At 41.8% G+C, this 17,021-nt stretch overlaps 1 protein-coding gene across 1 annotated transcript; it reads right to left on the minus strand.

Annotated features, from left to right (window-relative positions):
- Positions 1–4,581: 4,581 nt before the first annotated feature.
- On the minus strand, positions 4,582–16,565 carry LOC105444675 (sacsin-like). The gene is made up of 6 exons (XM_030984988.1): positions 16,476–16,565; positions 8,365–8,623; positions 6,547–8,106; positions 5,429–5,983; positions 4,799–4,957; positions 4,582–4,589 (listed from the first exon to the last, which is right to left on the minus strand). The coding sequence occupies exons 1-6, from the start codon at positions 16,563–16,565 to the stop codon at positions 4,582–4,584; spliced, it is 2,631 nt and encodes an 876-aa protein (XP_030840848.1).
- Positions 16,566–17,021: the final 456 nt, after the last annotated feature.

Genomic DNA, 17,021 nt, shown 5'->3' on the forward strand with positions numbered 1-17,021 from the left:
TGGTATATGACTTCTGCTGGTTCGGTTTGCCAGGTACCGCCATCCTGTTCTGCGCTACTGATATCTTGAACTTTGCGCAGGAAATCATTTTTCTTGGCACATTCAGTTGGGGTAATCTCTGCTTTGATAGCATGAGTAGAGCCAATAACTCCCGAGCTCGTTAGCTCTGAGATGCTGATTTTAGTGATGTTTTTCAGAAACAAAAGACTCTCAAATGCAGCATTCTCAAAGTCGTGTAGTAGCTTCCGAATCTCCTTTGGTCGCCATACGTTTTCACTGAGTGTTGAAGCTTCCTCCCGCAATGGAAAACGAAAAACTGTGAAGTCCTCTTCTCCGTCTCCAAGAATGTCTTCCAAGTAGCATTGAAAGGTATCTGGATACGCAGAACGCACACTGCTATTCACTCTTAGCAGTCGACCCGGCTTGGTATATGTTGCTCCCGGAATATACTTCAGCAGAGGGTCAAACATGCATAATCGTTCACCTTTGGAGATGAAACTTGGGCAATCCGTAAGTTGATACACCGTATTGAAACCGACCCCATAACGGCCTATTTTTCCCATATGATCAGCTTTGCTACCTTCTCCAAGATTCTGTATACCACGAATATCTTCATCTGTAAAAGATTGGTTGTTGAAGACACAAAGAGCAGGACCCTGCAAAGCTTTCATGCTATCTCCTAGAAGTTTCTTTCCATTATGTGAGCGAGGATCGTAGACAAAATGGATTTCAGTTGCTCCGGCATCGTCTGCATTCTGAAGAAGTTCTTTCAGAATTGTTTCATCAGATGGGTATGAATCGAGAATCCGCTTGATACGGGTTGTAAGTTTCTCATGTTGGCCAAACTCTTCCCCTGGGAAATCCATATCGTATAACCGGAGCATCTGTTGTCGAACATCCTTCACTTTCAGCTTCTTTGCAAGCATAAAACTGATTCTCATGTGACACTTATGGAGTTTGACTTCGTCGTATTCAAACCAGTCAACGTCACTGTAGCAGAGATCTGATACAGGCCTCATGCATTTGTGCTCATCTGGGAGAAATGCATCTGGAGACCGTCTCTCATCATCATCATCTTTGAGGAAACTAGCAAGTCGATCGGCAGCTAGGATAGCAACCTCCAAGACCTCATCATCTAAAGGTTTCCCATTGCTATCCTTGTGTATAGATTGGAGAACACCTTGATAGTCTCCGGCATCAAATTCCCTCTTTAATGCTGCACGTTCCAGAAGAATGGGATATTGTTTCAGGAACTGGGAAGCTTTAAATAGATACGGTGGAAGATCTCTACCTCCATCGGCAACCTTAGAGGCCACTACAAACTTGTGATCTACAAGGAAGAATGATTGATTCTGAAGATCTTCGTTGGAGATGTCTGGACTATTTTCTTTACAAGCAATTTCAACACGCTCGTAGACTGCTTCGCTTATCATTTGTAACCGATTATCAGAAATGGATTCCTTATTCCTTTCGTAGTGACTACGAAAGTTCGAGAACTGCTTGAGTACACCTTGAACAGAGGGATATTTATCTACAAGACCAAGATAGTGCTCGACTTTCCTTGGAAGCTTCCACACTCCTGATTCATCCACAACGTTTGATGTGCTGCTTACCAAATATCTTTTAGAATGAGAGTACACATCGTTAGCAGATGCATAAGCACAGTCTGTTTCCACCCATGGTAGAGCTGGATCTCTGTTTTCTTCATACAAGATAGGCAAGAATGGGATACTCGCAAGGCTTTCTCCGAGGTTTTTCTTCCCATTCCATTCACTCCTCAACATCTCCGACAGATACTTCAGTACAGCATGGCATCTCGTTTGAGCTACTTCCATACAGCTTAAATGCAGAATGTGAACAGTCTCGCATCGCTCGACGAAAATATCCTCATCAAGACAGTCTTTCACCATTCCTAGCTTACAAAGTGAAGCCAATGTGTTGGTGCCATTGAATTTTTCTCTCAGAGGGAAAACCTTATCAGACTCCGAGTACAAAGGTGCAGCTTTGCCTTTCGGGTGTACTAGATCACAAGGTTTCCGCAGTTCAGATCCTCCCTCTACTGGTATGCATTCCACATCTTTTAGTTTCTGCTGTAGTGTGTCTTCACTGTTATTGAGTGCAAATAAAACCAGTTGATTTCTGATGTTGTCTGGCATCTGACTGATGTGTGGTAGAAAGATTTCATTGAAGAACCTGTTGAAATCATAAGTTCTCTTGAGAACTTCGTTTATCAGCTGTACTCTCCTTAGGGCTCTCCAAGTTTTCTCGGTCAATGACATCACTTCCTTTGAGGGGAGATGGTCGCGTAGTACCATCGTTACCACATCACTGACTGATGTCTCTTTCTGAACTTCTTCACTAAGGAACACAACATTCGTGAACTGATGCGATTTGCCATCTTTCCAGAACAATGATGGTTCATGGCCATCAAACCCATGTACCATTGCTTTGTAGAAAGCGTCAAACAGTGCAGAACATTGTGAATTCTTTGGTACGTCATCAATATCCGGCCACAACTTTTCAGGAGACATATCTGAGCCGTATGTGTCCTTCACTTGTTGAATAAACTCACTGTCAGACAAGAGTGCAACGTACGCTCTGCATATCACATCTGTAAGAAGTATGTGATTCCATTTCTCAGATATCAACCTTCCATCGGGCACTGGCATGTGAAGACTCCGCCGATCCTCTTTCACAGCGAAAGATCCGTTGATATGTACCGGGAACAAGCTGGGAATTGAGAGGGGAAGAAAGCAGTAGATCTGCTTCTCAAATCTAGACATTGGTGGTCTATGAAAAGGAAAGGCAACCGCACCTTCAGGTGAAAGTCCACACTCTTTGCCATCCGGAGATTTCGCAAGAGATGCTGCCTGTTCTGAAGTCTTGCATATCACTTTGACTATGTTCAAGTCTCCACTAACTTCTTGTTTCTGTAACATCATTTCATTTCCCTTTGCAGTCATTGTGCAGTGGATTGATTCAGTTGAAATGACGGTAGTATCGTCCTTCATCCTCGGAGATCGCACGGTCTTCTGAATGGTGAGTAACTCCTCAGCCCTGGTAGGATCGCTAGAATTCTCAGAAAGGTAGAACAGGGAAACCTTCTTTACCTGTTTGGTGAACACCAGGAGGTTTTGTGATGATTCCCACATTTTCTGCATCAGGTTGATCAGTTTCTCCCCATCGTAGCTCTCCTTGCATATTTGGCTTTTCTGTGCAGCTTCTTTAGAACGAAGGGGCAGTCTAAAGAGTGTTCCGTTGTAATTGAATGGCTCATTTCCTCCACTGAAATCGAGCCCAAACACTCCCTTGAATGGCTTGAACTGATCTGGGAATCTCCGGAGTGGTTTGGAGCTATTCAATTTGAGACGAACACCGGGTTGACTCTTGTTCGGGAGAACGCTTCTGAGATGTGTGGTATGAGGGTCGAAAAACTGCATGTAGTCCCTACTAACAAAGCTTGGAACATCAGTTATGCGGTACACCGAGTTGAAACCAGTCCCAAACTTCCCAATCTTTTCAGCGTCCTTTTCCTTGGTACGCCCTCCAAGACGGAGAATATTTTCAAAATCTTGGTCTGTGAATACAGCATCGTTGTATACCCAAAGAGCTGGTCCCTGACAAGACTTCATTTCAGGATCGAATAGTTTCTGGTTTGCATTTTCGTTACTTCTCATGTCAATGAGAAAGCGGACTTCCTGAGCTCCTGCATCTTCCGCATTCTGTATCATTTCACTTACGATGGCGGTGTCCACATAGTTGTTCTTGAGAATATTCCACAGGCGAGTAGTCAATGGTTCATGCTGCCCAGCTTGTGTAAAAACGGGCAATTCTTCTGGGTCTAGAAGAAGTCGACTGACAGGTCGGACATGAAGGAATATTGCAAGGTCCATTGAGATATCTGAATGAATCAAAGTAAAGTCTTCATCGTCATCCATCTCCTCATTGTCGTTGCTTTGTCTCAACCACTCTCTGTCCACGTATGCGCTCTCATCAACTGGAATGAGATGACATTCTCCTTTTTGCGATGGAACGACTAATCGTAACACAGCTTCTTCTGAGAGCTCTTCTTCGGCACGTAGATGGTGAAGGATCTGCAGTACAAGTTGGCGCTGTCCTTGTTGGAAGGCCGCATCAGTTTCTGAATCGTCACATCTTTTCTTGATCTCATGCAGTATGTCAACCAGAGCATTGGAGTTTGCCGCCATGTTTTTTTCAACTCCTAGCGCTTCAAACAAGTCTGCAAATGCATTAGTAGATGGCGGAATAGATGCCATGTAAGGAGCTAGATGAAACGGAGGTTCTACTACACACATTTTGCTTGGTTCCGAAAAGCCACTTCCATTCCAGATACAAACTTTAGCTCGATTGAGGATGAGGTTCTTGGTGTTCTTGTCCTGGCGCCACGCTTCCATCAGAAATGAATAGATCTCCTTAAGCATTGGTACTATATCAGTAACATCTTCCCCAGTTCTGTCTTCTGCATACCTGACACAGTGTTCTAACTGTGTCATGACGTCCGAAATTATTGGAGATGGGATATTCATTCCAATCTTTGTGTAGACTGTAGAGAAACGACTCTCATCCTCCTGGGAAGTAAAGCATTTAGAGGCTCCACATGTCAGTACAGCTAGCTTCTTTTCTCTCAGAATTTCGTGGGGAGTTGACAGTCTCGTAGAAAGATTACCATACCACTCAATAACTGAGGGGTAATACTCTGGAGGAGACTGTCTGCAAGGAATGCATTGCTTCTGTTTCATATGATCAATGACAGATCTTTCGAGAAGGCTTTGGTTACTTGTGAGGAGCTCTAGTAGCGTTCGAGCCTTTTCTGGGCTTTGAGATTCATCAACCATCTCAACACATGTAATCAACTCGGATGAAGTAACTTCACTTGGTCCACGCATGCCAAGCTGTTTGAAAGCTACTATGAACTGAGGTGAATCAAATGGTGCGCCTGGAAATAATCCTTGAGAGGCAAACAGTTCGTCAAGCAATGGATCACTTGGATCAAGGAGTTCACAGGGAGACAATAAAGAATTATTGTTGTTGGGGATGAATTCCATATGACGCAAAATGTCTACGCTGGACTTGCAGTTGACTTTGATATCTTCCCAGTGCTCCATTATCCACTGCAAGACAAGTTGTTTGTCTTGCTTTGTGTACAATTGCCCCTTTTGAATTTCTTCCAAGATTTTCATTATCACCTGATATTTCGATAATGGACAGACTTCTAACTTCTGTAGCAGACATTTAGATTGTGTTCTTCCATCGATCAAGAGCCCCGTCAACTTCAGTGGAGCAGGAATATCGTCTTGGCAACATTCCATGTACCCTTCGCATTGTTCAATGGCGACTAAAGGTTTGTTTGAACTTCCGGTTCCATCGACTCTTTCAAATAGTGGTAGGCAACTTAGAAGTTTCTTACCATCATGGGAGAGTTTTGCCTGTGCAAGATATTCTACGAGAACCTCTCTATCGATGGTGGAGAAGGAATGGAATCTCTGGAAAAGTAGTTCAACATCTGAAAGCAGAAGGCATTTAACTACCCCTTCTGATGTTGGCATCTTGATATATTCGTCACGCATGATAGCTGGATGGCGGAGAACATAATCAGGACAGTTTGTGACTGTCACTCCAATCTGTTTGAGAATGTTTGCCAGATCATTGGTCAATGTGAGATAACCGTCAGATGTTTGGTGACTTCTCTGGATAATTGCCGACTTTGGGCACAGTGGTAGTAGTCTTCTAGCTTCACCATCGGCCTCAAACAATGGTACAAGATGGATACCTTCAAAGAGAAGTAACTTACTTGAACTCTCTCTGTACAGCATTGACCAGACATCTTCAAGCCATGCATTTAGAGAAGGCTCTTCTGTGTCTTGTACCCAGGTCCCTTGATCGTCTATCCGAGTTTTCAAACTGGTCTTCAAGAGCTTTGCTACTGCATCAAGGGTTAATGCTTTTAGCTGATAACGCCCATCTGCATATGAAATAAAGACAACTTACAATCGTTATTTAATTTACACAAAAGTTAATCGTTTCTCTAATCGCTATGTGTCAATTATATGGTTGTTTTGTTAAAGAAATTCGATAAACTGTCACAAAAGGTAATGAAAATATTCTCACGAGGTCAAATTTGGCATCACTTTCAAATAGTAGGAAAATATAAGAATCAAATATCAAATATAAGAATACAGGCTATGCATATTCCGTCGAAATATTTTGTCTAATTTCAAAAGCGGAATAAGTTCAACTTGACCTAAGTAAATACATTGATTAATAGAGTCCCAAATGTTAATCTCTGTGATGCAATTGATATAAATCTAGTAAATCAAAAAACAGATATTACTTTGGTGATTAAACTCTTTTGAAAAAAATATTAAAGAAGCATGGCAGTTTCTACAGGATAAATAGAACGAAATTAATATAATGATTCAGGCTGTAAATAACAATCTATGATTTTTTCTTAAATAAGGTCACTTTCAATCATCTCTACCCTAGGTAATTCGGTTAGAGGATAAGATAATGAAAACCAAAACACACCGATACTGGACAGGAGTTGATGAAGCGGCTTGTCCTCTGGTACCGTTCTGATGAATTGATGATATAATCCTGGTATAAGCTGTCGATGGAACTCGGTGGTTGGTATGTACACTTTCTTTTCATCAGAACTCGAGAAGAAGTGGAAGCTTCCGTCATCGAGAGGAAGAAGACATAATCCTTCCAGATCTTGTCTGGCGTCCTCCCGCAAGATGAACTCAAGAACCAGAAGCTTCTCATCAGCATTGAGCTTGGTCAAAATCGCAGGATCTTCACGGAGGCAACGGCAAAGGCTGGAAGCAGAAACAGTGGATATCTGATCTTTGTAGAACTTCCTGATGGCCTGTCTGCACACATTGGGAACCCTTGCGTATGCAATGCCTTTGATGTTGAAGCACTTGAGGATGACCTTTTCCATATCTTCATCCACATTCAATTCGTTGAAATGGACGTCGGCGATGTTCATCCACCCATTGTTGTCGCTATGTATGATAGTTTCATGGAAGAGAGCGTTGTAGAAGGGTTCCAAGAGAATGTCCCAGTTTCCACGAACCTCTTCATGATCTGGCCATGATCGATAGATGCAATGGGCGGTCACGCTGTCCTGGGAAGTGTGAATACTAATGGCGTATTTGATCGCGTCGACATATACAAGTGGAATAAGTTCTCTCACAAGAAGTTGGTTCCATTGTGCTGGAGAGTCCGTTTGGTCAGGTCCGGGCCACTTGATCCCGCGGCGATCGCTATTGACAGCAAAGAATCCATGCACATGAACTGGTAAACCCGTCCGACTCTCCTCACCAGGTGGCAGGGGAAGAAAGCAGAATGCTCTACCAATGTTGTTATTCTCTGCTTCACCTGCTACATTTCTTGGTTCTGAAGAACTCACGGGAACAGCAACAGCTGCCCACGGGAGATGACTTTGCTTCTTGGCCAAATCGGAAAGCTCTGGAGACATGCTATCACCCGCGATATGATGACTAACAATCCAGCGTTGTGCCTTGGATGCCTCCAGTGTTTCGGTAGTGAATGTCACACAATCATTCAACTTGATCGGCCCTCGGCGCCCACTGACGTCAGAGCAGTAAGTTTCTAGACGTGAAGAAAATTCCTTTCCCGGTGGATGTGTTTCTGGATCGTGTTCCCTTCGAACTCGTACAATTAGTGATGGCTCTTGCAGACCGAATGGCCTCTTTAACACCTCGATGTTATTCAAAGAGCGCAAAAACAGCATAGCAACATCAGCATCGGCTCGAAAAGCCAGGAGGAGCTCGCTTATTGTGCCTTCATCGCTGTATATTTTGTCACTTAAACTATTTGCGGCATGCCGCAGAGGAAATCTAAACAACGTGCCGTCGAAATATCCCGTCGAAATTCCTCCTGTGACACCGGGAAATATGTTGTGGTACGGTTGAAACTGGTCTTCGTTCTCCGAGAATATGTCGCTGTCGGATCCGAGACCAAATTGCCATCCAGTTTTGACTCTACCACGCTTGTCAAAAAAATGTTCCTCTAATGGATCAATGAATGCCAGCTTTTGGTCGCTCATGATGCTCGGTAAATCTGAAAAGTAATCGAAAGGGTGATAATTAATAAGTATAAAAATAATAAAACAATAATGCTTGCAATGCTAAAAAAGTATATAAAAGTATATAACACAATCCAGGCGCATACCCCCCCCCCCTCAATTTTTTTGTTTGTGTGTATGTTTTGGAGGAATGTTTAGGCGCCGGGAAACAACTCCAGAGTATCAAGACATTTCCCTTGAAATGTTGTGTGCTTCCATTTTTTAATCTATGTATCTATTGGTATCGTTCTCACCTGTTATGTGGTACACGGAATTGAATCCAATGCCGAAACGTCCAACCTTCAGGCGATCCGTTTTCTTCTTGCTGCGGGCAGGTGTCTGGATCCCATCCCAGTCGGCTTTCTTGAACTTGGCATTGTTGAAGGAGTAGAGGGCTGGACCTTGGTAAGGTGCTAGGGAATCTAGGTACAGCGTCTCGTTCCCGTGGTGCCGTACGTCATACAGGAATTTGACAGTATCTGCGCCGGCATCCTCGGCGTTCTGAACAAGCTCCTGCAAAGGCAAAGCAGCGTCATTTTACTAGGGCTCTTTAAAAAAAAATCTATGACCATGTACACAAAACTTGTTCTATTTATGTTTCGAACCTCAAATTAATGGTTACTACCATTCTTACCCCATTCTTCTCTGGGATCGGCCTATGTAAGAAGTTAAGAACATAACTGACTCGTACTTTAAAAATAAAAAAAATCTTTGTAGTAGGTCAAAGTCTATAACGCCAAGACAGCTGCACTAATTAGTACATCGCCAGTAAATGTTATTCAATACACTAAACAAGGTTTAGGTCTTGCAAATTATTAATAAAAAGTAGAAGCTCCCTACCATTTATTCTCCATATGAGAGGTGGTGCTCTGGGAGGCGTGGGATGGACAAGGGGGTACAGTGCCCTAATAATACTGTCTCAAGTACCTCCCAAAGTGCACCTTTTTAAAACTTTAGATAAATGCCATTTTTCTTTCTAATAAGTGCCCCTTACCTTTTGTCATTAGTGTCCCGTTTTACCTCTGATAAATGCCCCGTATCGATTCTGACAGGTACCCTATTCCCTTCCTAATAAATGCCCCCTTTCTCTTTCTTATAAGTGCCCCTTTTCACCTGTGGTGATTGCCCCTTAGCAGGTGTGAGATGTGCCTCTTTTTACCTCTGATAAGTGCCCCCTTTCACTTTGAAACGTGCTCAGTTTCTCTTTGCAATACGTATCCCTTCATCTTTCATATTCCCCTTGCAATAAGTGCATCTTTCTCCCTGTAATAAGTGCCCCTTTTACTCTCTGAGTGCCCCTTTCTGAGTATAAAAAGTGCCCTGTTTACTTTGACACGTGCCTCTTTCATTTATAATATGTGCCCCTTTCAACTACCGATAAGTGCCCCATTTTACTTTCTTATAAGTGCCCATTCCCCCTTCTTCTAAATGCCCCTTTTGACCTTTGGTTCGTGCCTTGATTAGTTACTTTTGCTTTTTCAAATAATTGCTCTTTGATAAGTGCCTCTTTTTACCTGTATTTCCACTGCCGCTTACAAATTGTGCCCTTTTGTGGTCATCACAAATGCCATATCTAGTTTTTAAGTATCTGTACCCTATTTCTACCATAACAATGAACAGCAGTGCAGCCGGGGCGACAATGCTCCAAATTTCATAAGAGGAACTATGCTTATTTTCCAGAAATTTTGAGTATTTTAATGATCCTTCGATGAATCCCATTATAACTAGGAAAGTAGTGAATGGTTTACCTTTATGATCTGACCGTCACTATATTCCCTTAAAATGGTCTTTAAGTAGTCTACTAAAGGTGGAACGGATATCCCGAAATCATCTGAAAAAAAAAGAGAAGAAAAATTGTGTAATTAATATATTGAAATACGATTGTTTCTTAAGGTGATCACACTGCCTGTGCACACAGTCTGCCCCACGCACACACACGCACACACACAACAGTAGTCAGTTGATAGAAATAGCATTTTTTGTAAATTTATTTTTAAAAAACTAAACAATATTTTTAAATTTTTATTTCACATATATTCCAAGCATACCTTTAACTACAATTCTGCGTAGTTTCATTGTTATAGGCATGTGGGAAATATGTTAAATTATTTAATAGAATATTGTCTTTTCAGCCATGTGTGACATGGCCCGCTGATCGTCCATTGACTTGCACTGTTATTTTGCGTGGTGAAAATGCACCTCAATTTATAAAACTCCCCTACAAAAAATGGAATACCCTCATGTGTTTCACTCATTGAATCGATTTGTTGTTTACACTCAAGGTATAGCCACAACTATACTAGGGTCACCAAACTTTTTGTAAATCTAAAATTCAGTCTTTGTGGAATGTTATGGCCTGTTGAATGGTTTCTCGGAAAATCGTCATAAATCCTCAAATCTGACATCTTTTAAAAATACAAATATGCTAGTCCGGCAGCCAAATCCAGATTATTGGCCTAACCTTGTTTTAGGGTCTATAGTTTTTTTTTCCAATGGATTTTGATTGCCTAAAGCTTCTATTTCAAGAATCCAATTGCTGACACGCTGTCAGCCTTGAGCAATTTAAGATATATGACGTCATACAAAATGGCCGCCAAAGTACATGAATTTCCTTTAAAAATGAATAATAAATATATAATAAGGATTTTTTCTATAATTTTGGGCAGCCAAATGTCTGTATCCCTCTAGGACCATCACTAAAAAAATGTTTTGTGATGTTGCATGGCCATAGATGACCAGCTTATTTGCATATTTTGAAATAGCGCCCTCTATAAACATTAATTTGAATAAAATATGTGTGCCAGCCAAATGCCAATTTCTTAAATCTATGTCACGTCGAAATCATATTAAATGCTTTTTTGGGGGCAACAATTGCAGTTGTGCTGCATTCATCTTTCATCTTGTTTGGTCCAAATTTAGATAGGGTAGGTATGAGGAATTGAAGACCCTTACGCACATTTGCATAATTTACATAAACTTGAACAATGTTACACATACAGACAGTTTTGTATTCTCTTCAGTACTATTTTTTCTCTTTATTTGGTAACAAAATTGTGGTCATGATGTAACTGATTAATAAGATAACAATTAATGATTAATGACGTCATCACCAAAGGTCTCTCATTACCTATATATGGAGGTAATAAGGGACAGTTACAAATCAAGACATTTTGAATACAATTTGAATGAAAATGGGATTGTTATAGTTACTTCAAACACTTTTTGAAAGAGATACATGCAGCCAATGAACTTACTGTAATTTTGAAACGATTTTAAAACAATGTGGCCCAAAATATTTCTGTAGTTTTTTGTTTACAGTTATAAAGGTGCTTTAAATTATGTTTAAATACTTTCAGAATAATGTTCTGGCAATGTGACTTTTACATTACTCAAACTCACAGCATAGAAACAACTTCTTAAAATGAAATGCATTCAAATTAGAATGGTGACACGAACAACCAAACATGTTTCATGATAGTGCCTTTCAACATGAAATGGACAACTGGGGGAAAGTAGGCCCCCATCTTGGACCTGGTGTTCCCCATTGCCTACACACATTTCTGATCAGACACCATTCATAATGTGCATTGCAGCACCCATTCACAACACACGATGGCCATAATTTTCTGTGATGGTTGGCACACCTCATAAACTTCCTTTCAAAACTAATTTTTAAGAGCCACCCCTAAATATCTGCATACACTGATTCTGTGAAAATTGTGTTTTTATACCAGAGCAACATTTTACGATGGTCAATTTTCTCGGAGAGAGAACGCAGTGTAGTCTTCGAAATGAATTGGATATATGCAGTAGTTTTGCTAAAGGCCACACAATGGCGCTATAGCAATATTGGAGCCAACACGGACCGACAGTGATTGGTTCAGGCTTGGTGGTCTCCAATTCCCTACGGTCTCCAATTCCCTACACCTATTATGTCAAGAAACAAAAATGGCTATGAAAGAATTCATTTTCATCAAATCGGTGAGAAGTGGTTTTACGGCACACATTATTATTCCATTGATAGGCTTTATTTAGACCAGCATTGCTCCAACGTCAGTGAATGTGGATAAAGCAGTTGACATCTGTACTAGACAGATGCATGAGTTTCAAAAGAAATTACATGGTGGATTCTATGACACAATTTCAAAGAAAGTTCAAACCATGGCAGCCATGGAGAAGTTAATGTTGGGGTACGAAAGTCTATGAAAAGTTGATCTACTCCAGAGTAATAGGACTGCAGGCAAGTTATAGAGAGGTCAATGTCAAGGACATTTTATCATAAGAGCTTTCACCAGTCCCAACAGCACTCTTTGATGATTCTGGAAACGAGCACTCCCATGTCAAAGGCGGACTTATAGAATTTGACAAAAGTTGAGATGTCAGCCAGGCATGAGACACTGGAACAACCTGGTACAGCCATTGATGGTTGTGCTCTACTGTGAATGAAAATTTGATGATGTTTGCTTGGTGTTTGACAGATCCAAGAGTATCTAGAGGTCATAACGGATCAAGAGTCTTCCAACTGAGTCCCGCGTCACTGCTGCCCTCCAAGAAACTATCTCTCACTGTTCGTCGTCGTCGTTGTCATATAGATCATGGCTCACCCTTGTGACCCGTTTGATGAGACCTTTCGATCGGCATCTGTCTCCTGCAATCCGGTAGAGTATTTAGTATTTAGAGGGTGGCTAGTAATTTCCCTAGGGTCGTCACTCCATCTGAGCTTAAAGGCACACTGTCCTACTTGTAGCTACTTGCTCCCTCTATATAGAAAACTTCCCAAATCGGTGCCTGTTGGTCCCCCATGATCCTCTTTTTCTTATGTTAAATGAGAGCTGAGTTAATGAGATAGCCACCTGTCACAGTGACCTCGATGGCTCTCTGGGTGGTCTAATCCCTTCTAGCTGCAGTAGTAAAGCCTCCCTTTAAGTCTTCCTTCGTTACGTGTTCCTTCAAATATACCTTAAATGATAATTTGTCAAGGTTGTCTCTTGATCTTCTGCTAACGTGACCAAACTATTGTAGCTTGTACTTGTCAATCCTGGTAGCAAGTGGCGGTTGATCTCCGATGATGGACATTAATTGTGTCCATTGGTGATGTAATCTCTTCATGGGTTCCATGACACATGCTCCGCCGACGATTGCTCCGCCGACATTTACTCCGCAAAACGCGATAATTGCTCCGCGACATTTGCTCCGCGACATTTGCTCCGACGTCAAATGCTCCGCCGACAGGTGCTCCGCCGACAGTTGCTCCGCCGACAGTTGCTCCGCCGACAATTGCTCCGCCGACAGATGCTCCGCCGACAATTGCTCCTCCGACAATTGCTCCGCCGACAATTGCTCCGCCGTCAATTGCTCCGCAAAACGCGACAATTGCTCCGCCGACATTTGCTCCGCCTGAAGCGACACTTGCTCCGCCGACATTTGCTCCGCCGACATTTGCTCCGCCGACATTTGCTCCGCCGTCAATTGCTCCGCCTGAAGCGACAATTGCTCCGGTGACATATGCTCCGCCGACAATTGCTCCGACGACATTTGCTCCGCCGACAATTGCTCCGCCGACAATTGCTCCGTCGACAATTGCTCCGCCGACAATTGCTCCGCCTGAAGCGACAATTGCTCCGGTGACATTTGCTCCGCCGACAATTGCTCCGACGACATTTGCTCCGCATGAAGCGACACTTGCTCCGGTGACATTTGCTCCGACGACATTTGCTCCGCCCAAAAAGTGTCCCATTAAATACAAATGCTACTAGTACTACGACAAAATAATGCTTCGCCGACAATATTTTTTTTTCACGGGTTGTTTTTGTTTCTTTCTTTTTTTTCTTCATTTTTTGAATGCATTTCATGACATTATGTAAATGAAATGAAATGAATGAATGTTGATAATGTGGGAGGAAAAAGCAGTTACCTAGAAGTCATTTCGAATATACTGAAATAACTTTCCATCTATCACTGTACGTCCCCCATAATGTACACTAAAGACTCATTACATGTCATGGGAAGTTTTTTTTTTTTTAAAGTAGAGCAGCAAGCCACATTCCCCAATACGCGCATACCTCCTTGTTAATTTCAAACAGCTCATCTGAATATGTAAGACCTGAAATTACCTCAATGAAAGAAGACTAATAACATGAGAGGAAAGAAAAGAGCAAAAAAGACAACCGTTTTTTGCTATTCCCCATAATGTTTGATTTAAAAAAATAAAAAATAAAATTATAGCTCCTTACGCAAGTTCTCCGGCGAAAGATAATTACTCCGCTCAAAAGTTGTTTCATGTATTACTCATTAGCTGATCCAAAGCTCAAGGCCATCTCTCTCTCTCTCTCTCTCTCTCTTTCTCTCTCTCCCATGCTCCTCCTTTTCCTGTTTACACCGTTTTCTTGTCTTCTTTGCTCTTTTCTTTCCTCTCATGCTATTAGTCTTCTTTCATTTCCATCACTTCTTCTCTGCTCCCCCTCTCGAGTTCTATTTCTCTCGTGAAATTGAAACGTAAAGTAATACAATCATGTAGTACATTCTTGTTTAGAATAATATTTTCAATAATATCCAGTCCATTTTCTAAAGGTTTCTTTCCTTTAGTTAAGTGTATGTAGCTTTAATATATATATATATATATATGTTAGTGTGCAAAACACTCCGTTTCATTCGAGTACTTTGTTTTCACTAAATAATTTAAGGGACTCACGAAGCCACTGGAAGAAGAGCAATTGGCTTATCATGAAGAACTAACATCAAACTGCAACAAAATGATTTGTATAAATGTGAATAAGCAGAAAGGCTGCCATCTCATTTTCCCGTCTGAATGGGTTCTCTTCCTTACGTATATAAGTGCCCTTATTTTCTAAACTTTTTTTTTATATTTGTGTGTTTATTAAATTTTCAATCATATAAAAATTACATATTTACAAGTCATTGGTAATAATTAGACGAACAAAAAAACCAATATGTATAAGAACAACTAACAATAATGAAAGGACAAGAAAGTTATAAAAAAAAAACATTATAGTAAAAAAAAATACACTGTACACATATAAATCATAGTTTGAACTCCAGTGCATAAAGGGGAGTGAGGGGGCACAGGAATAAAAGTTAAATCAACATGAGTATCATAAGTCAAATCGCCATTTCTTAAAATGCGAAACAAGCTTGTTCCTTTTTTTCGCTGAGAAATATTCAATATCTTTTTGTTTCTTTATAAAACTCTTAAAAAGATCAACACTTGGTAAATCCCCCTTACTTATTTTCTAAACTTCCATGATGACCTATTACATTGTATAATGCTTTACCTAGTAAGATGCATTGATCGAGGTAATTTCAGGTATTACATATTGATGAGCTACTTGAAATTAACTAGGAGGTATGCGCGTATTGGGGAATGTGGCTTGCTGCTCTACTTTTTTTTAAAAACTTCCCACGACATGTAATGAGTGTTTAGTATACATTATATGGGACGTACAGTGATAGATGGAAAGTTATTTCAGTATATTCGAAATGACTTTTAGGTAACTCCTTTTTCCTCCCACTTCATCAACATTCATTCATTTCATTTCATCTACATTATTTCAAGAAATGCATTCAGAAAATGAAGAAGAAAAAAAGAAACGAAAAAAATAGGTGTAAAGAAAATAATTATTGTCGGCGAAGCATTTGTCGTAGTACTAGTAGCATTTGTAGTTTATGGGACAGTTTTGGGCGGAGCAAATGTCGTCGGAGCAAATGTCGGCGGAGCAATTGTCGCTTCAGGCGGAGCAATTGTCGGCGGAGCAATTGTCGGCGGAGCAAATGTCGGTGGAGCAAATGTCGGCGGAGCAAATGTCGGCGGAGCAATTGTCGCTTCAGGCGGAGCAATTGTCGGCGGAGCAATTGTCGGCGGAGCAAATGTCGGCGGAGCAATTGTCGCTTCAGGCGGAGCAAATGTCGGCGGAAAAATTGTCGCTTCAGGCGGAGCAATTGTCGGCGGAGCAAATGTCGGCGGAGCAATTGTCGCTTCAGGCGGAGCAATTGTCGGCGGAGCAATTGTCGGCGGAGCAAATGTCGGCGGAGCAAGTGTCGCTTCAGGCGGAGCAAATGTCGGCGGAGCAAATGTCGGCGGAGCAATTGTCGCGTTTTGCGGAGCAATTGACGGCGGAGCAATTGTCGGCGGAGCAATTGTCGGCGGAGCAATTGTCGGCGGAGCATCTGTCGGCGGAGCAATTGTCGGCGGAGCAACTGTCGGCGGAGCAACTGTCGGCGGAGCAACTGTCGGCGGAGCATTTGACGTCGGAGCAAATGTCGCGGAGCAAATGTCGCGGAGCAATTGTCGCGTTTTGCGGAGTAAATGTCGGCGGAGCAATCGTCGGCGGAGCATGTGTCGGGTTACCCTCTTCATGATATCCCAAGTAATAGCTTCCTCCAACACCACATTTCCAAGGCAGATATGGCTCCCCTGTCTGCCTTTCCTAATGCCCATGTCTCGCAGCCATAGAGTTCCTACTTGGAAAAACAATGCCTTCATTACACGGATCTTAATTAGGGCTTTCATCGAAAGGGTGCGGTGCGGTGCGGTGTGGTGTGCTCAACGCACCCATTCGATAAAAGAGGGGAGGGGGGGGGGGACTTTTCTTGAAAGGATGCGTTGAGAGCGGAGTACCGTTTCAACACACCCTTTCGATAAAAGCGGGGGGGGGGGGGGCTTTTCTCGAAAGGGTGCGTCGACTAGTCTTTCGCATCAGTCGTTTAAAATGAGGATCTGGGACAGAAGGTAATAGTTGCCAATTTAAGTATATCGAAAATGTATTAAATAAAATGGAATGGTCTTGATTACAGAGTGGTCTCTTTCGTTATTACTTTGTTGATGGGGGAGACAGAGAGAGGGAAAAAAGGGAAAGGGAAAGGGAAGATAAAAAGAAAGAAAGAAGAAAAGAGG

Source organism: Strongylocentrotus purpuratus, unplaced genomic scaffold (assembly GCF_000002235.5).
Source record: "Strongylocentrotus purpuratus isolate Spur 01 unplaced genomic scaffold, Spur_5.0 spur5_scaffold_14, whole genome shotgun sequence".
Classification (NCBI taxonomy): Eukaryota; Metazoa; Echinodermata; class Echinoidea; order Camarodonta; family Strongylocentrotidae; genus Strongylocentrotus; species Strongylocentrotus purpuratus.

Bases quoted from the DNA above. Each gene is read 5' to 3' on its own strand.
- LOC105444675 (XM_030984988.1), bottom strand. From the start codon at position 16,565: ATGGGCATTAGGAAAGGCAGACAGGGGAGCCATATCTGCCTTGGAAAT. The intron at 8,107-8,364 runs GTGAGAACGATA...ATTACTTTTCAG, and splicing joins TTCCGTGTACCACATAACAG to ATTTACCGAGCATCATGAGC. The intron at 4,958-5,428 runs GTAAGAAACTTC...GATTATTTCCAG, and splicing joins GGCAAAACTCTCCCATGATG to GCGCACCATTTGATTCACCT.